General features: G+C 52.6%; 4 protein-coding genes across 5 annotated transcripts in view; 2 read left to right on the top strand and 2 right to left on the bottom strand.

Annotated features, from left to right (window-relative positions):
- The window catches only part of DNAJC17 (DnaJ heat shock protein family (Hsp40) member C17), a 43064-nt gene extending 37876 nt beyond the window's left edge, over positions 1-5188 (top strand). For both annotated transcript variants that reach the window (XR_004078570.2, XM_006742475.3), the window contains exon 11: positions 4987-5188. Coding sequence is in view for 1 of the 2 variants with exons in the window: in XM_006742475.3 (XP_006742538.1) it covers positions 4987-5109 (123 nt within the window). In the remaining variant the exon portion in view is untranslated. The remainder of the gene's footprint in view (positions 1-4986) is intronic.
- Positions 784-4988, bottom strand: C9H15orf62 (chromosome 9 C15orf62 homolog). Its single transcript, XM_081830959.1, has one exon. It carries the CDS (start codon positions 2663-2665, stop codon positions 2138-2140), a length of 528 nt encoding a protein of 175 aa, XP_081687085.1. The 5' UTR covers positions 2666-4988; the 3' UTR covers positions 784-2137.
- Positions 5189-5371: 183 nt separating the features above from the next.
- Positions 5372-9049, bottom strand: GCHFR (GTP cyclohydrolase I feedback regulator). Its single transcript, XM_006742474.3, has 3 exons — positions 8875-9049; positions 7052-7146; positions 5372-5884 (listed from the first exon to the last, which is right to left on the bottom strand). The coding sequence occupies exons 1-3, from the start codon at positions 8908-8910 to the stop codon at positions 5761-5763; spliced, it is 255 nt and encodes an 84-aa protein (XP_006742537.1). The 5' UTR covers positions 8911-9049; the 3' UTR covers positions 5372-5760.
- A 5786-nt stretch (positions 9050-14835) lies between these two features.
- Positions 14836-25169, top strand: RMDN3 (regulator of microtubule dynamics 3). The gene is made up of 6 exons (XM_081830908.1): positions 14836-14936; positions 15292-15485; positions 17333-17525; positions 17958-18101; positions 23921-24206; positions 25027-25169. The coding sequence occupies exons 2-6, from the start codon at positions 15299-15301 to the stop codon at positions 25138-25140; spliced, it is 924 nt and encodes a 307-aa protein (XP_081687034.1). The 5' UTR covers positions 14836-14936; positions 15292-15298; the 3' UTR covers positions 25141-25169.
- The last annotated feature ends 2328 nt before the right edge of the window (positions 25170-27497 follow it).

The following is a 27497-nucleotide window of genomic DNA, read 5'->3' as shown; positions in this document are numbered from 1 at the left end:
ACTGGGATTCTGTTCTGACTCTTTCTGTCTCTGAGTGCCAGGACCCCACCCCGCTCAGAATTCTTAGACCTTCCTTTCCCTCCATGTCCCCCGGTCTCCGCCTGGGGCTCCCACCATCGCCCAGAGGGGCTTTCCTGGCCCACGGGCTGCTTGGTTGTGGTGTGAAGCACTGGGCACTTCGACTGCCTGCCTGGTGCCGCAGGGAAGGAAGGGGCAGGCAGTGTGAAAAGCTGCTTGCTACCCGGCTCTGGTTCAGTTCCAGGTGTGTCCGGGGCTGCCCCGGCAGGGGCCTACTGTCAAGAGGCCAAATCCCTCAGCATCAGCACTGGCTCCCCTGCTGGCCCTGGGGCGCCACCTGCGCGCTGGCTCTTGGTCCTCACGGCTGCGTGAGGCGTTCTGTTCGGCACCTGCACACGCGCGCACCTGGCCCTGGTTACACCACCCCACTTTGGCGGGACAGAGAGCCTTCGGGCCCAGAGCTGTCCCTTCTCTGAAATGGCCTGCGGATCTGTGCGGGAGCCTCAGGCTGCCATGCTCACAGCCCGACCCGTGGGGGAGAGGGTCCCGGGGGGTCCGCAGGGCTTTGCTCTCATTGCCTCAGCCACGCCATCCCTGCTCTCCTGTGCGCTCCTCAGCTGGCTGGGAGGACGGGAAGCTCCCTGGGAGTGTGGCCCAGATCCTGGGCAGAGGAGAAAGATGAACGGGTCGGAGCCCTTCTTTAGAGACCTCATTCCCTGCTGTTAAGTCCCAGCATTTCACAGCCCCAGATGACACTCCATAGGCCATGTTACAAACAACTTTATTCATTTTCTCCTGCATCTGGTGGGGAGGCTTTCAACTCCGCAAGTCCGCGCAGAGGAGGGAAGAGGGAGGCCATAGGCTTGGGTGTGCAAGCAGCATGCGTCGAAGCTTCTCTCCGCCTCTGCCAGGCTTGGAGGGGCCTAGCGTGTCAGAACCACGTGACCAGCCAGTGTGGTTCTGGTTTCAAGTCTTCTGGCCAGGCCACAAGCCGGGAGCACTGGCACAGCCTTTGGCCTTGACCAGTGGGCTCAGCCCTGGGTGGCAGGCCCCCATCATCAGGGGGTCCGGGCAAGGCAGAGCTCCCCAATCCTGGTGGAGAATTCCGGAGACCCGCTGAGCTTCTTCACAGTAACAGCCACGAGTTTTGTGTCCATCCCCTGATCTGGTTCTCCTATGCTCTTGGGGCAGAAAGGGAAATCTGCCACTGTTTCTGCTACATTTCCCAGGGGTTCCCATCACTAATAATTGTGGGAACTCCCCCAAGCACCCCTGTGCCTCTGGCTGGCAGTCCCTACAGCCTCCTTCCTCGGGCTCAGGGCGTGCTCTGGGCAGCAGCGTTGGCAGCTTGTCTCTCTTGTCCCTTCGGCAAATGATTTGTTTGGCCTTCCCCGAGTTGTACTCTGCACCTCTACCTGCCTCGCTCTTCCTACTCTGCCAGCCCCTCCCCTCCCCTGCAGGGCCTGGTTGTCCCCCTCGCCCACCGTGGCCCTCGTGGCTCCAGGCTGTGGCCTAGACCCATGCTGCCCACTAGGGCTTTCTCCAGTGATGTTCATGTTCAGCCTGCACTGTCCAATGTGGTAGCCATTCGTCACGTGTGGCTGTTGGACATTTGAAACGTGGCTAGTGCAACCAAGGAACTAAATTTTTAATTTTACTTAGTTCCAATGTGAACAGCCACATGTAGCTAGTGGGGGGGACCACTTTTGTCTAGTCCTGTCCTGTGATGTCTATTAACAGTGGCTTCAGAGGGGCTGGTGCAGGGCACCTGTCTGACCTGCACAGTCTGCATGGCCTCCACTCCCTGAGACCCCTTGTGCTGCCATCCCCCTCTGCTGGCCTCTGCCCCGTCCCTGTGGTTACAGGCGTGGCCTCCCTTTCCCAGCCTAGCCAACTGCCTTCAGGGCTCCTGCCAGCAAGTGCCCCCTCCACAGCATTTCCAGCTTGCCTCTGTCCTTCTGTCCCTCCGCTCCGGCGTAACGTGGAGGACTGTTCAGGACCCGGAGGGCAGGCAGGATCCTGGATTCCTATCCCTACCTTTTTCTTAATCTGCAGCTGCACCCTCTTTCCAGGCTTCCGGCTCTTCCAGTTACCCCACCTCTGCCCACCCGCACCCCATTCAGAAGCCAGGTTCACTCGGAAATTGCTCCCTCAGCATCTGTAGAACTTCCTCAAGAAGTGAAATCCCCAGGTCCACTTTGAAGGAGAAGAAGGGATCACTGAGGTCTGGAGCAGGTGTCCCCTGGAAGGAGGGAGTGTCCAGAAGGTTGTCCTCAGAGTAGTGGTGGAAGGTGCCCGCCAGGGAGAGTGCCGAGGGCAGGGTGGCCGAGTAGGCAGCGGTGTAGGCAACGGGGGGCTCCAGGATGTTGGGGCAGCTGGAGCTCTCTCGGTAGAGGCGGGGAGGTTTGGGTGGGGCCAGCAGGGTGGCCCGGGGCTGCTCGTCCCCCCACAGGGGCAGGCGCCGGCCATCTGGCCGCCCTTGCAACTCCCGGATGACCTCTCGGTTGCTGTATTCCTCATGATCCCCGCCAGCCGTGCTCGCCTGGCTGAGCACACTGCCCTGTCGCCGGAGTCGCCTCGGCCGCCCTAGGCTCAGCCGCTTGAAGAAGGCGGCGTTGCGGAAGGAGCCTTTCCGCCAGGTCTCCATGGCACCCAGGGGAGCCAGCAGACGAGCCTGGTACCTCAGCAGCCCAGTTCAAGAGTAGCTGGGGACCATTAGGTTCCCGCTGGAGCAGTGACTGGCAAGAACCAGGGGACAGCCCTAGTGGGCTAGAAGCATGGACTTTTGGCCAGCATCTTAGACGGTGGCAAGAGGTCCTGGCAAGAGGGTGCTTTTGTCCGGGAGAGCAGAAAGGTGGGAGTTCCTGGCGACAGGAGTTTCCCAGAGGGACAGGAGCGGCCTGGTTACTTGATCGGGCAGTGGGGAAAAACGCCAAGAGGAAGAAGCAGCACTTACTGGAGTCGGAGTGCGGGCAGCCCCGCCGAGGTGCCAGAGATGGATCTCTCGGTGCTAGAGCCGCCTGAACTGCTTCCCCGGCGGCGGCTGCTCCGGGTAGACCCGAGCTCACCTGGCCTCTCCGCCGCAGCTCCCGGACTCTTGATTAGTGGCTTGGCTGTTTGTGCCGGTGTGTGGCAGTGGGGATGTGTTGTTTTCAGGTGACTCAGTCAGGTGGGAAGCCGGGTTTCATGCTCTTAGGTAATTGCAGCATCCGCGGGCCAGGATTGGGCCAGCTGTGGCCAACACCCCAGGGCACTGGGGAGCCTCGGATTCCCCTGAGGACTCTCTGGGGGCAGCCCTGCTTTGTGTGTCACCACGTTGCTCCCCTTTCCCCCCACAGCCTCTCTGCCTGGGGCCCTAGCCCATGGGCCTCGATCCCCAACCCCCCTCCTGCCCCCCAAGTATCCGGGAGGGAGGAGCCCAAGGAGGGTGGGAATTAATTGAAAGGCAGGCATGTGGAACAGTTGTTGGGGAAGGAAGAGAGACCTGTCACTAGTGTGGGTGACTCAGTCCTGGGGCCTGTGACAGGCCCTCCTTAGCCAAGCCTTAAGGTATGAGAAGGAAGGGGTAGAGGGTGTGTTAACGGGAAGCAGCCCCATGCCTGGAAAGGGCTGGCTCCTCCCACGGCTGGGCTCAGGGCACGCCGGGGTGACTCTGAAGATCGCTCTGCAGAGCAGCCTTACCTTGGGGAGGGAGGACTGCTCTCCCCTGGCCTGAGGCCTGACAGCCAGTCTGGCAATTCCTCATCTTCCTGGATTTACTCCCGTAGCCTCAGGGCAGGAGAGAGCAGTTGAGGGCCCTGGTCCTGCTGCCTCCTCTCCTGCCTTGGGCCACCTGGGCCTTCTTTGGGGTCCCTCCTCGGTGGAAAGGGTTGGGCCACATGGGGCTGCCCTGAATTGTCAGCAGTGCCCTGGGCCAAGCGTAGGTAGGTGGGCCTGGCTGGGGGGGCTACTGTCCTCAGAGCTGCCGCAGCCCCCCGGACAGACAAGGAGGCTGGCACTGTCAGAGAAGCAGGGGGATCTGGGCTGAGTCACACTTCCTGGTTCTGTACAGCCCTTACTTCAAACCAGTTGGCCAGGGTCTGGCATCTCAACCCCAGTCACTCCCGTCACGTTCCCCAGGTCACTGACCACTGAACTTACTCCGTGAGCGTGCACTCGCTGGGTCTGCCACAGAAGAGGGCTCAGCGGTTGGCTCTGCTCCGCAGCCCCCTTGGCCTGGCTCACTTCTGTGCCAGCTCAGGTGGGCTTCACACTTCACAAAGCTTCAGCTGTACCGACGGGAGAAGTGATTTCGTTGCCACTGCAGACCTTATCAGGGTGTGGGGTGGGTGGATCTGAGCTCCACTGGAGAGCTGCCTCTCCACCCCACAACACTGGCGCGTTGGGTTGGTTGTTTATTATTCTTTTGATTATGAACATAGAGCACTCTTTAATCCCCTGCACTGCGCTGGCAAGATCATAAAAGAAGGCACTGGGCCCCGCCCTCCTGTAGCCCTGGTGTGTATTTTTAGGAGGCGGGTGGCCTCATGCTTGTTTCTCCTTCTAGCGCGGGGGCTGACTGAGCCTGCGTCTAGGGCAGGGCTCCCTTCTCTGTCCTGGCAGGAGCCAGACCGCGGGGAGGGGGCGGTGCTCTCCTGCCCCTCTGACAGCGCCTTCGCTGGAAACCTGTGAGAAGCCCGAGCCACGGGTGGCCGAAAGGAGTGACAAAGGGCGAGGAGGAAATGAAGGGAGACAGGGCCTGGCTGGCGCACGCAGTGATTCAGCCTGAGAAGATGGAGCAGGGCTGACTGTTGATGGAAGGCCTGGGGGCTGCTTGTGATGGGTGGGAGGAGAGCCCGCGGAGAAGTACCGGGCAGCCTCACTCCTTGACTCAGGACTGTAGTTCTGCCTAGGCCCAGTCCTCCAAGTCTGGAGTGGGGGGCTGCGCCCTGCTACCCTGACCGTCCCCCGGTCCCCTCTGTCCCCCAGGGCTCAGTGCTGTCCGAGAGGGACTATGAGAGCCTCGTCATGATGCGCATGCGCCAGGCGGCTGAGCGTCAACAGCTGATCACCCAGATGCAGCGGGAGGATGAGGTGGGGCAGCCCACGTAGCCTCCTGCCTCCAGCCCACAGCCCACTCACCCACGGCCCTCTTCTTGAACGTCACCAATAAACTTTTTTCTTTTTTTTTTTTTTAACAAGAGTCTACCTCTATTGTATCTGTAGGTGTTGGGTGCTGGCCCGCCCAAGCGTGGCCCTGGTGGGCTCTGCCTGAGAGGGTTCCACCCAGGCCTGGCTCTTCCTCCCCAGGCGTGAGCAGACCCCCAGGGAGGTGCTCTGCACGGTGAGAGTCAGTGAGCCGGCAGAGCAGAGGGGCAACCACTCATCACAGGCCTTTATTGGCTTGGACTAGCTACACAGGACCCTCCCGCCCAGTCCTGGGGCCGTGCTCCTGGGGGGGCTCCCAGTTCCTGGCCAGGGACAGCCTGGCTCTTTCGGGCCCCTCAGCCTGCCCACAGGACATGGCCTCCTCCAGGGCTCTCAGCCAGGCCGAGAAGCTGGAGGGGCAGCTGGGAGCACCAGGGCAAGGGCCCTGCCCTCTCCCCCTGGCTGAGGCACGTTTCAGAAAAGGCCATTCACTGCCCAGTGGGGCCAGGCTAAGGAAAAAGACAATTTGGGAAGAGAGTGAATGGGGACTCAGGATCAGGGCCCACGGCAACCGCTCAAGAAAGGGGTGCTCTGTGTGCTCCTCAGTGGGAGCGGTCACTCCTTGTGCAGGCACCACACCAGCGTCTGGCCCACCCCCGTCATGCTCAGCACACGGAAGCCCCTGCGTTCCAGTTTGTCCAGGACGATGCGAGGAGGATCGCTGACAAAGTACTCATAACTGTGAAGAGAAGGGGGGGGAAGGACAGCCTGAGGGGGCACAGAGCGCCGATTCCTCGCACACAGCTAATGTCTGCTGCTGAGGAGGCCTGGTCAGGGATCCTGGTAGTGACTGGTATTGGCTGCGTGCCTTCTAGGTGCCCGGCTAAGTGCACACTCCCTGCCCCCTCCCCTGCCAAGCACTTGACTTGTATAGCTTGTTTCTTCCTCCCGACAACCTAAGGAAGGTTCCCATTTTATAAATAAGAAATCTTGGGAGGGGATGGGTAGCTTTCCAAATGTCCTATGGATTGTAGAGCCCATGTTAGTCTGATGACAGCCCCATGTGCGCTGGGCCACTGCACTATTCAGGAGGAATGGCCTGTTCTCTCCAGGGTCCTCCCCCACGGCTCTGCCCCCTCTTGCTGCCCTGCCTGTCCCACAATCCTGGAGCAACAGGTTGGCCCCTAATAGCTCCTGGCTCTGGGTGCTGCCCCCCTAGCACAGAATGCTGTCCCTTCTTTCAGGGTTGATTGATTATGAAGGGTTGTCAGGTAAAGGGCTCAAGCCCCAAGCTGGGCATCTTGAGACAAGTGCCTCGTGGTAAAGGAATGGGGTTGGCTTCAGCCCTCCAACCCTGACCCAAGGGGCTGGGGCCAGCTTGCCTCCTCTTTCCCCTCTTTGAACTGGGGCTCATTCTTGGAGCACTTCTCACGAGTTCCACACCTGTGGAGCTGGTGTGAACGCCAGGGGACGTGGCCAAGTCCCCAGGCAGCAGCTGAGCTGGAAGGAGGACCCAGGCTGCCTGCTGCCTGTTTGTAGAGTTCAGCTTTCTTACTCAGCCAGCTCGAGAGAAACCTTTCCCTCTGTGCCTTTCTTTGTCTTGGTGGGGTCCAGCTCCGAGATGAGAGGGCAGGGCAAGGAACAGTCCACTTATGGAGTCCTCTACCAGCTGGACTCTGTCCTGGGGTTCCCTTGTGAAGGGAGGGCCAGTGAGAGCTTTCAGAGCAAGCCTGGGAGCTGCGGTGAAGCTGCAGACAGGACTGACCCCACAGAGGACAGATCCCCATGATGCAGGCAGGGCCTCTGACGCTAGGCAGTGGCGTCATCCCTGGGCTTGGCTGCGTAAAGGAAATGGGCAGGTCTCGGGGCCGGCAGGGAGAAGATCCTTAGGAATGCCACTACTTACAAGTTGTTTCCCAAGGCGCTTCTCTTTGAGGCCCCCAGATACTGCATCAGCTCTGGATCTGAGTGCTCATCGCCCACCATGGTAGGGCCCACCTCCTGCAAGATAAGCCACAGTGGCTGCTTGGCTGGCTGCCAGGGAGAGGTGGAGGGTCTCTCTGTCCTTCCTCCCCTGCCTGCTGGCCCTGAGCCAGTTTCAGTTCAAGGCCGGACAGGGTGCAGAGGAACACTGGGGGCTGAGCACGAGCTGGGAAAGGGTGGAGCCCTCAGTGAGCAGGCCTGGCAATGTGAGGCGTCCCTGGCCGCTCCAAGCTGAGCTGGACATTGCCTGCCTCCTGGCAACTTCCTGCCAGGTATCACTATCCATGTTTGTATGTGTCAGAATCACCTGGAAAACAGAAATGAAAACAGGTCCACACAAAAACTTGTACAGGAGTGTTCATAGCAGCATTATGCACAAGACCCCAAAAGGGGAAACAGCCTAAGTGTTTGTCAACTGACGCGTGAATAAACTGTGATGTAGCTAGACGATGGGATCTTATTTGGCAAAACAGGAATGAGTACCGACGCATCCTACAATACGGATGAACCTTGAAAACGTAAAAGTGAAAGAAGCCAGGCATGAAAGTAGATGAGTGGTTATCTAGGGCTGGGGGGCTCAGAGGCAGTGAGGAGTGACTGCTAAGATACAGGGCATGGGTACAGGGTGTCTTTTCAAGGGGATGGAAATGTTCTAAAATTGATTAGGTGATAGCTGTACAACTCCTGAGCATGCTTTAACAAAATACCGAATTGTACACTTTAAATTGGTGCATTCTGTGACATGTATGCTATATATCAGTAAAGCTGTTCTATTTATTAAAAAAAAAAAAATCCCCTGAAGAGCACTGAATTCCCAAGCCTCAGGCTTAGAGAGTGTTTTGGAAGGTCTGGGAAGGGGCCCAGGAGTGCACATTTTAACTGCCCAAGTAACTGGTTCTCAAACCACTGCCCTAGGGCACCGCCAAGACCTCGCCTGTCCCATGGCGACCCCTCCCCCCACCCGCTATCTCCATCTCAGAGGAGCTGTGCACGTGCTGATGGATCACCCAAGCACCTCGGTAGTGGGAAAGGACGGAGGTGCTGGCTGGGGTGCCCAGTCGTACCATTCTGAAGTTAAAAGGGGATTCCTGGGGCGACCAGCACCGTCTTGGACGAGGAAATTTCACCCAGAGACAGGGGCGTCACTTCTGACTCCGGAATGGTCTCCCCACCTCTAACCACAGGGCCTGTCTCCCCCTTCTTTCTCTCCTAAAGACTTTCTCGAAGTGCCTGAGGGTGCTATTAGTGGCTGTGCATGGGCCAGGCACTTGGCATATGTGTTTTAGCGTCCTAGCATGTCCTTTTCTTTTCCAAACCTCTTTCCCCCCAAATATTTCCACTCCCACCCACCCACCCCGTAACCCCTGCGGAGCTGCTCTGTGTAGAGCAGTGGGTGCTGCACACGTGAGGCCAGGGCTTCCTGGCTTCCTCGGGCGGGCAGGTAGGACAGGAGCCGCAAGCGCCCCGAGCCCACTCGGCCGCGGGGACGCACGCACCCCACCCGCTTTGCGGCACTGGAAGCACCGGCCGGCCAGAACTCCCCGAATCCCGCGATCCCGGCTGAGTGCGCTCCCCAGCCTCCGACCCGCGGCCCGAGGGGGCGTGTCCCGGGCGGCTTCCGGGTCCAGTCACTGGCGGGCGCTGCCCGAGAGGGAGGCGCCAAGGTGCAGTGGCAGCGCCCTCTGCCCGGGCTCGGGCCCGGCCCCAACCAACTCCATCCCAACTCGCGGGGCGGCGGGTACTCACCACGCGGATCTGGGTGCTGATGAGCACGTAGGGCATGGTGCGCGCGTCCCGGCCAGGCTCCCACCCAGGGCTTTGGGCTCGGCGCCGACGCCAGCCCCTTGAGCTCTGGGACTGCGACCCGCCGCCCAGAGTCCAGTTACTCCAGCTCTGGCCTCGGGCGGCGCCAATCCCAGTGCGCCCGGCCCGTGACGGCCGCGGCCGGCCAATCAGGAGCGGGCGCCCGTGACGTGCCCCCGCACTTGATGATTCGGGCCCGCCCCCTGCCCTCGGGGCAGTGCTCTGGGGCAGTGCTCTGGCACATTGGCGCGCTCCCGCTGCCTGGAGTAGGGGGTGGGCCAGAGGGCTCGGCGGGCTGCGGCGGGCCGTGCTGCAAAGCGGGCGTGTTGACCGTGCGCCCTCTTTCTGCAACACCTCGGGCACTAGGTTCCAAAGTCCTGCTGGTCCCCGCCCCCGTCCCTGTGAAGCAGAGCAGGGAGGAATCGGCGACCCTCCCAAAAGGTCCCTCCCAAGCTCCAGCCCACCCCGACCCAGGGACGCCTCTAAAGCTCTTAGCGGATCCCCACTTCTCGTCCCCAGGACACGTTCTCCGGGGACTCCGTCAGCGCACAGGAGACAGGGGTGGGACGCTTGTGGCTAAAGCTACAATGCCACTTCGTGTGCACTGCGCATTTTCGCCTCCCTGACTGTAATTTCCAGTGCAGCGGCCGAACCTTGCATATCTGTGGCCCCATAGGTAAATCTATAAAGGAACTGAGCGTTTGGTTGTGTGCCAGTCCCGGAGGGATTTAAACCAATGGAATCTGGCCCCCACTTGGGAGAGCTTCCCGCGAAGCTGGAGAGATGGAGCGCACGCGCGGGAAATCGCTAGGCAACACCTGAAGCAGAAAGATTACATCTCCGGCACCAGCCCCCGATGAGAGGGCAGCCAAGTGCACCTCGGTGTGTCCACCCCTTCATCTAGATGTTTCAAAATCTGAAAACTCAAAAGATTCTTTACCTGCCTTGTGATTGATTCTCTAAAAAAGCGAAAAGAAACAGCCTGTAACCTTCCCTGGCCCTTGGACAATCTTCTTTGGGCACTTACAGGCCGTGCTCTGTGCCTCCAGCAGCTTGGCAGATGTGGAGAGCGCGCAGTAAGGGAAACAGGCAGTTGTAAACCTAAAGGACTCTTACTGGTCTGACTATTGTGTACTCTCTACCCCTATTCTCCACCTCCAAGACTAACAATTTAGCTAGAGAGAGAAGATATTCATGCCTAACGAAGGATTAACAAAAGATTAATACTCAGAACGTATAAAGAACTACAAATCGACAATAAAAAGATAAATCAATAGAAAAAAAAAACAGGGCAAATGACTTGAATAGGCATTTTCAAAACAGGGAACGGAAGTGGCCAATAAACCGATAACATGATGTTCAATATTATTAGAAATCCCAGAAATGCGGGGCGCCTGAGTGGCTCACTTGTTAAGTGTCTGCCTTTGGCTCAGTCATGATCCCAGGGTCCTGGGATCGAGTCCCACATCTGGTTCTCTGCTCAGCGGGAAGCCTGCTTCTTCCTCTCCCTCTCCCACTCCCCCTGCTTGTGTTCCCTCTCTCGCTGTGTCTCTCTCTGTCAGATAGATAAATAAAATCTTTTAAAAAAAAAAAGAAATCCCAGGGCGCCTGGGTGGCTCAGTTGGTTAAGCGACTGCCTTTGGCTCAGGTCATGATCCTGGAGTCCCGGGATGGAGTCCCGCATCGGGCTCCCTGCTCGGCGGGGAGTCTGCTTCTCCCTCTGACCCTCCTCCCTCTCATGCTCTCTGTCTCTCATTCTCTCTCTCTCAAATAAATAAATAAAATCTTTAAAAAAAAAAATCCCAGAAATGCAAATCAAACTATATTTTATTTTTTAAAGATTCATTTATTTATATTATAGAGAGACAGAGAGAGCGAACACCAGGGGGTTGGGAGAAGGGGAGAGAGAATCTCAAGCAGACTCTGAGCTGAGCTCTGAGCCCACACGGGGCTTGATCCCACCACCCTGAGATCATGACCTGAGCCGAAACCAAGAATCTGAGGCTTAACCAGGTGCCCCTCAAACTACATTTTAAACCACAATGAGATACTACTTTAATGATTTGCTAAATAAATAAATCTGTAAACATTGAGTATTGGTGAAAAGGTCTAACAACTAGAACACTACTGTTGGGATTGCAAAGTGTTATGATTGATACAATCACCTTGGAAAACACCTTGGCATCATATAGCAAAGCTGAAGTTGTGCATGGATATGACCCAGCTACATCTCTCCTCGATAAACCTCAAGAAAACTCACTCATCAGGATGCACGTATAAGAATATTCATAACAGCACTGTTTGTTCTTGGCAAAAAAATGGAAACAGTCCTTACGTCTATCAAAAGTGGAGTTAAGTTTTTGGTTGATTGATACAATGGGAACTGCATAGCAATGAAAAATGCTAAGTGCAAAAGTAAATTGTGGAAAAATAGAGATTGATTCTACTTAAAGCTCAAAACTTGCAAAATAAAATAATACATTGGGGATAAAAAACATGGTTAAATTACACTTCAATAAAAAAATATGTGGTTGATTATAAAGAAGAGTAAGAGAATGATAAATGTAATATTCAGGGCAGTGTTTACCTCTGAGAGAAGTGAGAGGGACCAGGCAGGGACAGCCATGCAGGAGTCTTACAAGGCAATAGTGATGTTCTCTTTCTCACACTAGCACCTGGATGCTAAGGGTTATACATGTCCTCAATCTTTATTGTATTATATGTATTATAAATACCCTTTTGTAGCTATTAAATATTTAATAAGAACAATTTTTTAAGTGTCAAGTACACTAGTGTTTAGACCCAGGGGGTAAGGCCACCATCCCAAGGCGTTTGACTATGTTGCCTCTCTTGGAAGAGCCCGGTGCGTAGCTGAGCCTTGCCTGTTCGGGGCAGAGATGAGAGCAGGAATTTGGGGGCTGCTCTGCTCTCCTCTCTCAGGCTGGGCCGGGGTGAGGAGGAGACAGGAAGGCAGTGCATATCTCAGGCTGCCAGGGCTTTATTACATTTGCAGAACTGGTCTGCCGATGCCACATAAGATAGAGAGCTCTATCCAGAATCACCCACCCTGCTGCTGAGCGCTCTGGCAGCCACATGCCCACAGATAACATCTTTAATATCCAGAGGGAAATGAATTCCCCCGCTTGGTCTGCCCATCTGGCCTCGCCTCTTGCCACAGTCAGTTTATCTGGCAGATCTTCCTCCCCTGCAGAAAGAGGAGAGATTGTTCTTCCACAAGTCAGGTTTTCATCATGAAGGCATTGTCTAAGTGGTCGGGCCTGGATATTGGTTATTCCTTCTTTCCTTCCTTCCTCCACATTCAGCTTCTATGGGTGGCTTCTGCATTGGAGCTCAGGGAATGTGGAGATGAATTGAGCATGAACCCCAACCTGGAAGAGTGAACACTCCAGTTGGGTAGCCAGACTAGAAAGCAAATAATCGTGCAACCAAGTGTAATGGAGGTAAACCAAGCCTCAGGAGCAAAGAAAAATAAAAAGATTAAGTCCACCAAGCTGGTAGTCTGGGAAGGTTCTGCAAAGGAAATGACTTTTTATTCTCTCCAAAAGTTATTATTTTTTCTTATTACCAAAGAAACATGCTTATCTCAGAAAAATGAGAAAAAGATTATGGAAAAAGTATATTAAAACCACTCTTTTCTCACCACCAAGACAATTATAGTTCGTGTATCTCAGAAGATACCAATTGAATTGAATCCTTAAAAATGAGTAGAAGGTTTGGTAAATTTCTATTCCTTAAGCTGTAGGGTAGGAACCTTGTTGCCTTTATTCTAAAGATTTTATTTATTTATTTGACAGAGAGATAGAAGAGCACAAGCAGAGGGAATGGCAGAGGGAGAAGAAGAAGCAGGCTCTGCGCTAAGCAGGGAGCCCGATGCGGGACTCGATCCCAGGACCCTGGGATCATGACCTGAGCTTCAAAGGCAGATGCTTAACCATCTGAGCCACCCAGGCGCCCCCTTGTTGCCTTTAAATTGTTCTTTACAATGTACATTACATTAAATGTACTCTCTTATTTGTAAAAGATCTCACATATAAAGGGTAAATAAATACAATATCTAGTCAAGGATTTGAGGATTCGTTTAGATAATCCACCTGTCACCAAACGAAATTTTAACTTGAAAGAAATGCTGGTGGTAACACAGGAATCGTAGTCCTGTAATTTCAGTTTTTAAAATTATAAGAAGTTGCATAAAATCTCAAAATGGAATTTTAAAAATGGATGGGTAGGGGCACCTGGGTGGCTCAGTCATTAAGCGTCTGCCTTCGGGGAGAGTCATGATCCCAGGGTCCTGAGGTTGGGCTCCCTGGTGGGCGGGAAGCCTGCTTCTCCCTCTGCCCCTGCTTGTGTTCCCTCTCTTGCTGTCTCTCTCTGTCAAATAAATAAATAAATAACATCTTTAAAAAAAAAAAATCGATGGGTAATGGTGGTGTTAACCTTAAAACTGCTAGTTATTTTCCGAGCAAAAACATAGGTTTATTCAGGAATAGCACAGGTTTGTGATCCAGGACAAGGAAGCTACAACAAAACCATAGGCAAGTTCAACAAAAAAAGGAGAGGAATGTTATTTGATGGAAAAGAAGGAGGAAGTTGGGAGGAGTTGTTTTGAACACCAATCCATTGGAGTGTAGCAAGAGTTTAGGGTGATGATGGTTTTTCATTGGCTGAATTGCAGGGGCAGCTGATTTATTGCAGGTGATGCAATGTACATCTTTCTCTGTGGGAGCCTGTAATTTATGATTCTCTTCTGTTGAGATTCTTCTGTTAGGGGTCTGTAATTGACAATTCTTCCTGTAATTGACATCAGGTTGCCCCTTCCAGTCTTCCCTTCTAGCGGCCTGTGTCTACATTAGTGGTTTCCCTTTATTAATTTTCACAGTGGGCACAGAAATCCTGAAGAATACAGCTTTAAAAAAAAAATGAAATGGTATGGGGCGCCTGGGTGGCTCAGTTGGTTGAGCGACTGCCTTCGGCTCAGGTCATGATCCTGGAGTCCCAGGATCGAGTCCCGCATCGAGTCCCGCATCGAGTCCCGCATCGAGTCCCGCATCGAGTCCCGCATCGAGTCCCGCATCGGGCTCCCTGCTCGGCAGGGAGTCTGCTTCTCCCTCTGACCCTCCTCCCTCTCATGCTCTCTGTCTCTCATTCTCTCTCTCAAATAAATAAATAAAATCTTAAAAAAAAAAAAAAGAAAGGGTATCTGAACCAATTTAAGCAACTAGAGATCAACTTAAGTTTCAGCCTCACCCAAGTGCTTAAAAAACGTCATCATTAGAGGAATGAATTTCATTTACCATTCTGGAAATGGAAAAACAGTATATAACCCTGTTCTTGATTAAGGTACTACGGATAATGTAAGTTTAAGATTTTTTTAGGGCTGGGGTTTGCATCTGTCGCGAGTTTTTAAGTGTCAACCGGCAGAAGCTGGCCCTGGTGACTCCGGGACCTCTTGTAGGTAACCAACTATTTATCTGTTCTAATTTGAACTGCCGAAGGTGCTACTGTCTTGTGCTCAGTAAATGGTCCCAGTAAAAATGCATGAGTAAATCAAGCCGAAATCAAATAAAGTCTGAGTTCTGACAGAGTGTCAAGGAAAGGTGGGGAGGGGGTGGTTTTCCAGAATGACAACGGGTTATTCTAGGCAGTAGACGCAAAGGGAGAAAAAGCGAGAACAGCGGGAAAATTGGCGTGGCTGGAAGGAAATGGAACCTCATCTGGCCAGACAGGGGTACTGCTGGAGCATCCGACCCAGAAGTCACCCAGCTCTCCTCCTCCCCACCTCCCTTCTCCCTCCTGGGTCCCCCTTTCCCGCTCGCTGCCGGCGCCGCCCCCTGGAAAAAGCGTGGGCGGAAACGGAGCCCCGAGCGGTCGTCTCATCGCGCGTTCCTAAAGGCGCGCGGGGCTGCTGGCGCCGCTTGATGACGTCAGGTCATTGACAGCGTGAGGCGGCGGCCGTGGCGGCTGCTTCTTTGGTTGTGAGCGGCCGGGTAAGGGTCTGAGTTGATCTGCTGCGGGGCTAGGGCGCCTTCCGAGGGCGCGGGGGGTGGTTTGGAGTTTGCAGCCGGGGCGGCGGGTTTGTTGTCTGCAATGTCATGGGCCTGGGGGCGGGAGTTGGAGGCCCAGAAACCTGACTCTGAGGTCAGGGCTGCGGGTATGTTGGAGGGGAGGCTGCGTCCAAGTTGGGTGAGAGGCACGGTAGTCGGGCACAGGGGACTGGCGGAAACCTTAGGATCCGGATTGGGGTGAGGGTAGTCGGGAGCTTCGGGGTGGGAGGATCACGCTCACGAATGTCTCTCCCGCTGTCCCCGCCCGCCTGCTCCCGGTGGTTCACGTGGGCTGCAGGTGCAACATGTCTAGACTGGGGGTCTTGGGCAGTGCCCAAGCCGGGCTGGGACTGTTGCTGGGCACCGCCGCCGGCCTTGGATTCCTGTGTGCCCTTTACAGCCAGCGGTGGAAACGGACCCAGCGCCATGGCCACAGCCAGAGCCTACCTAACTCCCTGGACTACACGCAGACCCCAGAGCCAGGACGCCAGGGTACGAGCCGGTCCCCTGAGGCCACAGTCGTGGCTGACGGATGGGCCTAGGGTCCGGGCTGCCTTTAGCAGAGCCTGTGGGACAGGACAACGGAAGGGGGTGGCTGAGAGTTTCACTTTTCTGTAAAGCTTTTTGAAAAGGAAAGCAGCCTCTCTCTTCTTTTTCCTGTAATCCCAGGAAAGTATACTGTGAAAAGGCTGTTTAGCTTTCACTCTTAGTTCAGGCCACAATAGTGCCACGCATGTTTTAAAGGCACTTGCTTAGTGTTGGGTGAGGGGTTTAATAAGTAAGGAGTCCAAAAGAAGGCAGAAGGGAAAACTAATCTTAGGGGAATTAATTCTTGAGGCTTATATATTAAATTATGTATTAGAATTTGAAGGGAACTTGGAGACTATCCAAGTTGTTTTTGTTTTTATTTTTAAATCCTTCTTAGGAGAAAATGGAAATTTGAAAAGATTGTGTAACTTTCCCCAGGGTGTCACAGAGCAATTAAGTGGTAGGATTGGGCCTGGTCACCTGGTTCTCTGAATTTGCACAGCATGGATGTGGGAGTGCATGTTCGGCAGAACTTTGACCTTAAGTTATTTGAGCAAAGCATCTAGGGCTGGTTCAAACCACTCTCCTCAGGTGTGTGTAATAGAGAAGCATTGAGATCATGTCACCCCATGTTAATTGGGAATGAGTGTTTCTCTGATTACCAAATGCCAGATGGATTGGAAAAGTTTGTTTTAGAAGAGTCTTCAAAGAGTTACCAATTTAGATTGTAACTGGCTAGTAACCTAGTATTTCAAGTGTGCTTGTCTTTCCTTTTCCTTGTGGTTTATTTGTAATTTCTTAGCAGTAGATATTTGGAGAAAGTGGCTATGTTCCCAGAGATCTTTCTTTTCTAAGGTTTTATTTAATCTCTACACTTGACGACTTAATCTCTTAATCTCTACACTTAAATTAGTAATCTCTAATTTAACGTCTCGACCTCACGACCCCTAGATCAAGAATCGCATGCTCTACCAACTGAGCCAGCCAGGTGCCCCCCAGAGATCTTTCTTGCTCTCTTGAGCAAGAAATTCTTGAATGATATTGGGTGTGTACTGTAATCCAGCCTAGACTCTTACTAAAAGATTTCCTTTAACACATTCATGCTTGCCTGGACTGTGGGTCCTGCCTTCCTGGTTTCTTTACTGTTTTTACATTTTCCAGTCTAATGGCCTTGGGTAGCTACCAGTTTATTAGCATTTATTGTTGGAATTTTTACCCAGAGCTCAAATGAGGGCTTGGGAATGGTGTTTTTTCCATGGGGTGTGGATGGGCTTTTCTCTTAGTAACTGCCCCTTTCTCTTTGCCCTTCTTTGATGATACTAAATGAAGTCCTCGAAAGGATCTCAGAGTTTCCTTTGCTCTTCTTTGTGAAGTGAAAGCTCAGAATTTGGGCTCAATTTTAGTTTTGCTGTGGGGTTAGTATTGACTGCCTGGTATATGGGAACTAGACGGACAAGTAAAGGGTTTTGTTTTCCTTTCACAGGGCAGGTGTCCTGCCTTCTAGGGACTGCGTTCTTGCAAGCATTTTACATTACCTGCCGTGGCGTGCGGTACTGCTAAAGGCCCTGGTGTGACAGGTTCTTGGAACGGGGGGGGGCTCTTGTTTAGAGATTGGGAATCTTGATTTTCTTTTTTCTTTGAATAGTAACTTGAAGACTTGTTACCAGGATTTAGCTATGAACATATACTGTCTGAGCTTCAAGGGTTTTAGTAAATTGAGCTCCAGTGAGAAGCAGGTGTTCTTAAATTGCAGGTCCAAGATCTTTTCCTCACCCTGTCCCCTGAGCATCACTGTGCTGTCCTTCCTTCAGTGAGGCCTTTTCGGGCAGTCCCTGGTGAGGCTGGAGACGCTGCGGTGCTGCCCAGCCTTGCGCGAGAAGGCCCGGAGGAGGTGCTGGAGCGCCTGGACTTGGTGCTGACCAGTCTGGTGGCCCTGCGGCGCGAGGTAGAGGAGCTGCGGAGCAGCCTGCAGGGGCTTGCTGGGCAGATTGTTGGGGAGGTCCGGTGAGTGATGCAGCCTTCGGTCCCGCCTTGCTCCCTGCCCCTCAACTTCTCCCGGCCCCTCTAGCTTTCTCAGCTGAGCTGTGTCCTGGCCTTGCTGCTCTCTCTGAGGAAGAAGCCCATTTTAGAGCTGCTCATGTAATTGGCTGGGAAGCTGTAGGCTTGGTACCTTGCCTTCCATAAGTTCCTTGCTGCTTTCGGGCCCTCGTGGTCTGTTGTAGCGGCTGCCAGGCTTTGTTCTGACTTAGCTGGTTTGCCCATGCAGGCTGGGTCCAGGGAGCTGCCCTTCGTGTTGTCCTAAGGGTAGAAACCCGGGATTATCTCTGTGTTTGGCCCTTTAATGAGCAGCAGGAGTAAGAGGTTCCCTCATGGGGAGGAGAAAGACAGGCTGGCTGGGGCCTAATGGCACCCTCTCTAAAGGGCCCTGCCTTTCAGATCCCACATGGAAGAGAGCCAGAGAGTGGCTCGGCGGCGAAGGTTCCCTTTTGCCCGGGAGAGGAGTGACTCTACTGGGTCCAGCTCTGTCTACTTCACAGCCACGTCCGGAGCCACATTCACAGACGCCGAGAGCGAAGGCGGGTGAGTCCTTTCTCCTGGAGGCGGTTGTGGCTTCAGCCAGGTTACATTTTGTAGAAGTACTCTTTATCCGCGGAAAGGTCCCACTGAGCAGCTGTCAGTAATCTTGGGAACAAGGTAAGAGGGTATAAATGAATAAAATAAGGAATAGGTTAAACAAGAACCATCCACCTTATGCCACCCAAGCAAATGAGATGTTAACAATGCTTATTGCTTGCATCTGTCATTTTTCTCTGAGTTGGTTTTTCACATAGTTGCTGTAATTTTTCATTTTTCCTGTAACATTAGTTGAATATTTGCCTGTGTTTTCACAAGGACTTTATAAGCGTTGTTTTAGGACTTTATTTCCTTCACTCAGTGGCTGAGCCAGGTTTCCAGAGCCCTCTAAGCTCTAACTGTGCTCCCCTCTCCTGGAAGCTCCGCTCTTCCCGCAGGGGAGGCTCGCTCGCGCTCCCATGCCATCTTGACAGGTGGGAGCTGACCGAGTCCTTGGTAGCCCAGCAGGTCCGACCATAGGCCTTAATGCGATGCGGGACAGCAGGCACGAGTCTGGTGGACAGCCTCCAAACGTGGTCAGGCTAAGGGCTTTTTGATTTTAAGTCACCAGTGCCATATTGAAACTTTGTTCTCAAGGGTGGAGTCTGAATGAAGGTCTTTGTTGTGGTGCCTGATGCTGTCACTTGCGTGCGGCTAGCTCCTCTGTGAGGTCTCGAAGCTGATCTTTCTTCCTGCCCGAGGAAAAGACTGGCACAGAGAACAGCCCAGCCTTCTGCTGGGACAGGACTGACTCGGCTACAAACATGCCTACAGCCGTTCAGGGTGATCTTTGCAGCAATGTCCTTCTTTAGCTGAAACACTTTACGATGTTAACTGCTGTTTATTTTTCCTCTGGCAGACACCATGCCAGGCACTTTAGAGCCATTTCCTCACCTACTCCTCCCAGGGATCCTAGGAAGTAGGTGCTGCTCTTCTTCCTTTTCTCAGATGGAGACTTGAGGCTTAGCGAGGTTTGATGCCTTGCCCAGAGTTATATAGCTATTAAGTGCAGGCTCAGTGGGGCTCATCTGCAGGGGCGTGAGGGTCTGTGATCTAAGGCATGGCTTGTTTTGGGGGCATGGAAAGGCCTTTACAGGAAGACCTGTCCCATGCAGCCCTTGGGAGTTCTTCCCGTGGACTAAGAGCTGCCACAACTCATTGCCCAGGGAAGACCTACCCATAGCAGTATGATCTGGTCAGTATATCTTAAAAAACTTTCAGCCTCGTTTTCTTGTTTGGGACAGTATATTCTCCTGCCTCTCCTCATTTGGTTTTCTTTTCTTTTTTTTTTTAAAGATTTTATTTATTTATTTGAGAGAGAGCATGAGAAGGGGGAGGGGTCAGAGGGAGAAGCCGACTCCCCGCTGAGCAGGGAGCCCGATGCGGGACTCGATCCCAGGACTCCAGGATCATGACCTGAGCCGAAGGCAGTGGCTTAACCAACTGAGCCACCCAGGCACCCACCTCATTTGGTTTTCTAAGAAAATGAAGAATAATATTACTCTTTTTCCATATTACTGCCATTGGGCATCTGTCCTGGATTTGATTATTGATTGCTCAGGCACCTCTTGCAACAAGCCAGGTCTTGATAAGATCTTTAGTCCTCCATTTGTGACTTCTGTTGGAGTTACCTGATGCCTATTATCTGTATTGTCAAGGGTTAGTGGACGTGGCCCTTTTCAGTTACCTAATACTTCTGTTTCCAGAAGGCTGTGTTAGAGGAGGGGGCAGAAATGGAATTCGTATTTGATATATCTGGGCTGAAAAGAAAGAGGGACAAAGTAATTGATAATGGACCCTGAGACTTAAGGAGCATCTCTGTGCAACTCACTGAAGGAGGTCACGTGGGTGGGAAACTTAACATTTGTAAGAGGGTAGAACAGAAGGAGAGGTCACAGCTCTGCCCAAGATCAAGATGTAGAACTCGGGGCGCCTGGGTGGCTCAGTCGTTAAGCGTCTGCCTTTGGCTCAGGTCATAATCCTGGGGTCCTGGGATCGAGCCCCGCATCGGGCTCCCTGCTCAGCGGGAAGCCTGCTTCTCCCTCTCCCACTCCCCCTGCTTGTGTCCCCTCCCTCGCTGTGTCTCTCTCTGTCAAATAAATAAAATCTTGGGTGCCTGGGTGGCTCAGTTGGTTGAGCGACTGCCTTCGGCTCAGGTCATGATCCTGGAGTCCCAGGATCGAGTCCCACATCCGGCTCCCTGCTCGGCAGGGAGTCTGCTTCTCCCTCTGACCCTCACCCCTCTCATGCTCTTCTCTCTCTCATTCTCTCTCTCAAATAAATAAATAAAATCTTTAAAAAAAAAAAAAAAGATGTATAGAACTCGAGGCCTTTAATGATGATTTTAAGAAGTTGTACAAGGGGCGCCTGGGTGGCTCAGTTGGTTGGGCAACTGATTCTTGATTTTGGCTCAGGTCATGATCTCAGGGTGGTGGGATTGAGCCCCGGGTTGGGCTCCGTGTTCAGTGGGGAGTCTGCTTGAGATTCTCTCCCTCTCCCTTTGCCCCTCCTCCTGCTTGCTTGTGCACATGCGCTCGCTCTCTTTCTCCCTCTCCAGTAAATCTTAAAGAGAGAAAGAAGTTGTACAAACTTCTGGGAACAGTGAGAGCCAGGGGATTTAACCAGGGAAGTTTATGGGTGCTTCACTGCTTGGGGTGCTCACTGGGGCTCTGAAGGCCATAAGGGGAAAGACAGGCTTATCAGCCAACCCATGATAGGATGAGACGAAGGGTGGCTTTCTTAATTACTAGCAGGCTCAGCCCATGACTGATCCTGTGGCATGTAGAAGCTGATGATGGTACATGGTGCAAGACTCCAGTTTAGCTGGCTGCTGTCTGGGGCAGTGGCCATGGTGAATTAATTCTTTTTGTCATGGTCAGTGCCATATAGGTCCAGGGGGAATTTTGGGAGGAGACCACAAACTCTGGAATGGCTTTGAACATGTGGGGCCAGAGGAGGAGTGCTTCTTTGAGGGATGAAAGGCTAAGCATATTTAACAGCCTACTCCACTTAACGCTGGATTCCCTTTTCTTCCAAATAAAATAGCAACTTTGAGCTCCCAGGGAACCGACTGAATATGGCAGAGGCAGAGTCACCATGTGGGTCCACAAGCTTATTCCCTGAACATTGTACCAAACATAGCTTTACTTCTCTCCCGATCAGAACCCAGCTTGCCCTAAGACACCAACTCCCCCAGCAAGCCTTCCCAGGCATTCCAGCCAAGGATTGCCTGCAACCTCATTGCCTCTCCTTCTTGGGCATTTATCACCTTGTTTAGGTTGGTCTTGTCTTCCCCACCACTGAGTCTCCCATGCCTGGATGTCTTTGAATGCTTTAGCTCAGCCCCTTTAATGGGGCTTAGAGGAGTCAAAAGAAAGAAACTTAATCATCAGAAGGGGATATGTGTGTGACTGAGTCCTTGATCACGGACTTGTGGGCTCTCCTCAAGGGGTAGAGTAGGGTGGCTCTGGCCTCCTTGCTCCGAAGGAGCCATGGGTTCTCTACCGTATGTGGGAACAATGTGTTGCACCCAAGGGCACAGTTCCAAAGAGCCTTTTCAAAGGTCCCTGCCAGTCCCTGTCAGATGTCAAAAGCCGCAGGGCATGTTAAACAAAAGGGACCCCCTCGTTGTGGTGGATTTCTCCAAGGGCTGGATTGGTGGTCTGACGGGTGTGAGAGCACAGTGTGAATACAGAGACGCAGCCCACGTAGCTGTGCAAGGCCCGGAAGCTCACGGGGCTGATGTCTGTGCTCAGGCCACAGGTGTCTGCCCGGCCACTGCGTGCCAGCCAGCAGGGTGCACATGAGCAAGGCAGAGCTCCCTAGAGTGGGGCTGAGGTGCAAAGAAGGTCTCCTCGCCGTTCGGCCTCACTGGAGCCTCTGTGCCTCACCGGCTCCACCAGCTCTTACTCGGCGGGCGGCAGCAAAGTCCCTCCTGACCACCCCTTTTCCTCAGCCATGGGAGCTCCCTGGAGAGAGACTGCTGATGCTGTGCACTGTCGGGGTCAGAGCAGGGGTCCCTCCCTGGGGGACTCGGGATTTGAACTCCTCATTGGAGGGAGTTCGGCAGGCAGTAGGGTCTCCCTTCCTTTCTAGCAATAGGAGATACGAGACTCTAGCTCCTTACCCCAGGTAACCCATTTACCCGTCTTGCCTTTCGGTCTGGCTGGGCTGAGTAGAGGTGCTGGTAGACTCTGGTTTGATGTTCTCATTTGGGCAGGTTCTTGTCCAAGGCTTCAGAACTGGTTGGGAGTCTGTCGAGGCTGCCCCTGGGTGGTCTTGTTCCTCACCACCCAGGTTGGTTGTAAATCCTATGCCACTTTCCCTTGTCCCTCTAATTTCTCACGTTTCTACTGCACACTGCTAGAGGGGAAAGAACTTGGATAACATCTTAAAAAGCAAGGTGAAGCTAAGGTCGATACCCTCCAGGTTCCTGTGGTAGCTGTTCCTGGGGCCCTTTGTTAGATGAGTCTGGAAGCTCCTCTGTGAAGCAGCGGCACAGACTGGGCACTTGGTCTGGTTGCATGCTCAGTACCTTCCGGACGGAGCCCGCCGCCTCGTTGGGTCTGGATTTCTGGCCTACCACTTGCAGCCGGACTTGACGCTGTCTTGTCCTGCCTTTATTTGTAGGTGCCTTTCTCATCTCTCCAGGTCTGTTTTGCGCCAGCTGTAGGTATCCTGTCCCTGTCTTTCATTCCAGGAGGAAGACCTATCCCTAAATGACCCTAAGATCTTCCTGTGCTTCAGAACCTCTGGCTCTGACAGAACCTGCTTTTCCTTCACTCAGGTCTGGAGGTTTCTCTGGTGTCTGCTTCTAGCCCCTGCAAGTCTGACACTGTCCTCTGCTCAATTTTTGTCTGCTTCAGTTGGCCGTTAGGGAGAACACCCTCATCAGCTGCTGGTGAAGGCCGAGATCCAAGAGAAATGTGGCCTCCTCTTCAGTGAGCGCATCAAAGTAGGGGGTTCCAAGGAGACACCTCCCTGGCTTGTGGCGGCCCCAGAGATACCTTCCCAGGCCCTTCTGTTTGCATCTTCCTCCTCTTCTAATTCCGGCTGCGAAGTGGCCTTTCCCCACCCCGAGCAAGTTCCTAAGGTTTCCAAGGTTGTGGTTTAGGTTTGGCTGCTGACTTAGGACAGAAGTATACCTTGACTTGAGAAAGAAAATGTAGATATTTGGGCTGCCCGTGGTCTCAGAGGCTGGCACCCACCCATGTTGTTTCTGGCGGTGCTTTTGGCTGATAAGGCAAAAATGATTGACAGACCCTTAGCCTGGTGAGCCATCTAGCTCAGGAGATCAGCTCCACCTACATTATGGTTTTTTATCTTAAGTATTTCTTTCTTTTTTACCGAAAAGAACATATGTTCACTAAAGCAATCATATGTAATGTTATAAAGTAGAAAAATTTCCTTTAATTCTTCTACCATGAGATCTACTAGCAACATTTTGTTACATTCCTTTCTAGGTGGCTTCTTTCTAGCCTTTTTTCTTTTTCTGATTATCTGGCCAACCTGGTAGCTCAGCCGGGGGTTCTCGTATTGGCCCCTGACTGCCACAGTGCCCCCAGCTGGTCACTTTCCCTCCAGGATCATTTTCCCAGCCCGTGGTTCCCGTAGGAAGCTTTCTCTCAAGCACTCATTTCTGCCTCTAAGTGGTACAAATGGTTTTTACTTGGTGCTGTGGACAGCAGCGCCATGAAGCTTCCCTCTTTGTGGGTGGGAGACAGACCCTAGAGCTCTGAGGCTAAATAATCTCCCTTGACCCTGTCACTTCCATTTCTCTGCCACAGTTACACCACAGCCAATGCCGAGTCTGACTATGAGCGGGACTCTGACAAGGACAGTGATGACGGGGAAGATGAAGTGAGTTGTGAGACTGTGAAGATGGGGAGAAAGGCTTCTCCGGACCTGGAGGCGGAGGTGGCTTCGGGCCCCGTGGCTGGAGCCCTGGATGCTGGAGGCTCCCCTGGCCTGGAGGACATGCTGCCCCTCCTGCAGCAGGCGGATGAGCTACACCAGGGCAGCGAGCAGGGCAAGCGGGAGGGCTTCCAGCTGCTGCTCGGCAACAAGCCCGCGGTAAGGCCCCAGCTGCCTGTCTGCCCTCACTAGCCCCCACCCCCCCGGGAGTGGAGGAAGGCCACTGTCACTTGTAAGCCTGCAAGATGCCCTAGGAAGGGAAATGAGGGTGAGATGGCTGGTTCTGCACGGATCCCCCAGGGTTGCACATCCTATTCCAAGTAGGCCACGCACTGCCCCTCGGGGCCTGGCTGACCTGCCTGCCCCAGAGCCTTCTCACCACAGTCCTCTGCCTCCTGTAGAGCTACTGCCAAAGAGCGCTACCTCTTACAGTGGAGAGAAATGTGGAAAGGACTGGAATATTTTTTTTTCTCTTTTATTTCCCTTGAGGCAGAGCCCAAGCTGCCTGTCCTACTTGAAGTTTCCATCCCAAGTGACAAGTGTGGAGGTCACTCAGCCACAGTTTCCTTCTCCTCTGGTTCAGTTCACTGCCAGAATTTATGCTCACCCAGGTATAAATGCCCCTGAGTTAGAATGTTTCCTTCTCTTGGGCATTCTCACATCTTTCATTGTGTCAGCAAGACTTCTCGTTGTGCCTCATTTCATCTTAGAGTTGACCTTTCCTCCTCACAGTATCAGGCCAGAATGCCCTCACTCGGAGGCTGGTGCATCTACTGGCTGGAGATGACATGGCACCACTTAGCTAACTGCAGGTGGGAAGTCGTGTGTGGGTGGAGCGCTGTGCCTAAGGCTGGCCTCATGTCAGTTTGAAACACACTAGCTTGGAAACTCAAACCTAGGGCTTGGGAAGAAGGCCAGAGCCCCAGGTCTCTGCGGCTGAAGAAGAGGGGCCTCATCCATCCCTCTGTTTGGTCTGCAGTATGGAAGCCGGCAGGACTTTCTCTGGCGCCTGGCCCGGGCCTATAGCGACATGTGTGAGCTCACTGAAGAGGTGAGCGAGAAGAAGTCATATGCCCTAAATGGTAAGTGCTGACAGATTCCTGATGGGAAGGTGACTGATTCTGGGGGTGGAGCTGGCCCATCTGTTTGGGGCTCAGGGGAACCACCCAGATAGAGGCTGTGGCTCAGTTACTCACTAGGGACAAACTCTGGTTCCCAGGGACTTCCGCTTCCTTTTTGAGCCAGCAGTCTCTGCTTCCCTGCACATCGGGATTAATACAGGTGCAAATGTTTTTAGGGGTAATTGTATCATACTAGCACAATTCTTTGTTCTCACTCCCCAGCTGCAAGAGAGGGCTTTCTTTTTTTTTTTTTTTTTAAAGATTTTATTTATTTATTCATGAGAGACAGAGAGAGAGGCAGAGGGAGAAGCAGGCTCCCAAGGAGCAGGGAGCCCGATGTGGGACTCGATCCCAGGACCCTGGGATCATGACCTCAGCCGAAGGCAGACGCTTAACGACTGAGCCACCCAGGCACCCAAGAGAGGGCTTTCTTAATCTGAAGAGGTTTTTTTCGCTGCTGCTTAGGAATCTGGTTTGAGTTATGGAGTCTGTGGGGCAGGTGTTCTCTAAGAGTATCAGTAGAGTATGTTTGGTGAGCGCCTGTGAGCAGCAGTTTGGAATACTACTACTAGCTTAGGAGTCCTTGGGATCTACTTAACAACTCTGTTGCCAAAGTCTGCATCCTGGCAGGTAGAGTGCATATGAATGATGCCAAGCTCAGGGCTCCTCCCTGTCATGTCACTGAGAATCCTGGGACTTTGAAAAATGCCTGGTTTTGTGGGGAGGATGGGTCCTGCCTAGCCACACCCCGCAAGTCGGGCACTGTCAGTGGGCTTCTAGGGTCTTGTGGTTCAGTTAGATACCTAAAGGTAACTATCCAAAGTGGGTATGTCTACTTCCTCACTTAGAAACATCGAATCTTTGCTAATGTAAAATCTGACAATACCTCAAGGTCATTGTTTCAAGCATTTGTAGAATTGTCAATATAGAAAGAACAGGTCAGTTGAGTTGAATGTTTATTGATACAGATCATCAGAAAAATCTCCCAAGTTTTAATAGAAGGTGCTTAATTACTGCTTGCTTCTTTCTTTTCAAAAGTTTCTGCGTTCCCTCCTAAATTTCAGATAAGGATTCTAACTAGTTTTTGGGCTGATTATTTAGATTCTTGGTACCAACAAGAACCTTTCCTTTCCTTTTGATCGTTGATCATCTTTTTTTTTTTTTTTAAAGATTTTATTTATTTTAGGGAGCACAAGCCGGAGGGTTGGCGGAGGGGAGGAGAGAGGGAGAAGGATAAGCAGACTCCAAGCCAAGCATGGAGTCTCAACACGGGGCTTGATCTTACCACCTGAGCCAAAATCAAGAGTTGGAGGCTTAACCCAGGCGCCCCCATTGATCATCTCCTATTAGTACCAGCGGCCAGCATGAAACCTAAAGGTGGAGGTAGGGTGATGGTTAGAGCAGCCAGTCAGTACTCTGGTCTGATCCGCAGAGCTTAGCACCCCTGTACTAGTCTGCTCCTGCTGACTGACAAACGGAGCATCCTTGGAGACCCTGCTCGTAGAATTTGACTTTTTAGGACCATCCTTCATGGTCCTTTTCATTTTGTTCTATCTCTAAAAGTTGGACCACCAGGAGGCAGCCATTCTGTGGGATCTCAGGTGGTATCTTTTCACCCCTCTGTCTAGCTTGGCAGGAAAGAACGGTCAGCTCTTATTTTTCTAGTAAGATAGTGCTTTCAAGTGGGCAGAGAAAAATCTGCTAAGAGACAATGTCCCTCACTGATGGGGCCACATACAGTCACTGTTTAGAAAGGGGAGGTTAAGCTGCAAGGGGTGGAGGGAGGGTGGGGGTGGGGTTTCTCATCAGCCAGCTGAAAAATGTATTTGTTGGATATACAACATTATACCATCATTACTATCATTTAAGCATGAAGAAACCTTTCACTTCAGCCAGCCTGTCACCTCAACCCATTACTTTTGCTTCATCTTCTCCACATTCCCTTTGGAGCCCTCTCCATTTTAATCGAAGGAGAAATCCCATTTGGCAGTGTGCTCTTTTCTCCAGTATTGTAGGCATGATGTTCCTCAGCTAGAGGGCTCCAGGCTACTCGACAGCCTAGGAGATCCTTGTCAAGAGCTTTCATGTGTTTAAGCCTTGATTTATCAGTCTTGGTGCCTAGAAAACTAAATGTCATTTCTCGTCAGACATTTTGCCATGATGAGTTTTGGCCTAGAGCCATGATTAATGTTTTTAGATCATGGAGCCTTTTGAGAATTTGATCAAAAGGCAAGGTAGGCCCTCTCCTTAATAAAATACACATGTACCTAAAATTCCATACAACTTCAGAGGGATTCCTGGACACCCTGAAGCATGCCCACAACCCTCT

The sequence above is a fragment of the Leptonychotes weddellii genome, chromosome 9 (assembly GCF_054177405.1).
Source record: "Leptonychotes weddellii isolate Sample4059 chromosome 9, ASM5417740v2, whole genome shotgun sequence".
NCBI classification, from domain to species: domain Eukaryota; kingdom Metazoa; phylum Chordata; class Mammalia; order Carnivora; family Phocidae; genus Leptonychotes; species Leptonychotes weddellii.
This window is presented reverse-complemented; position numbering and strand designations above follow the sequence as displayed.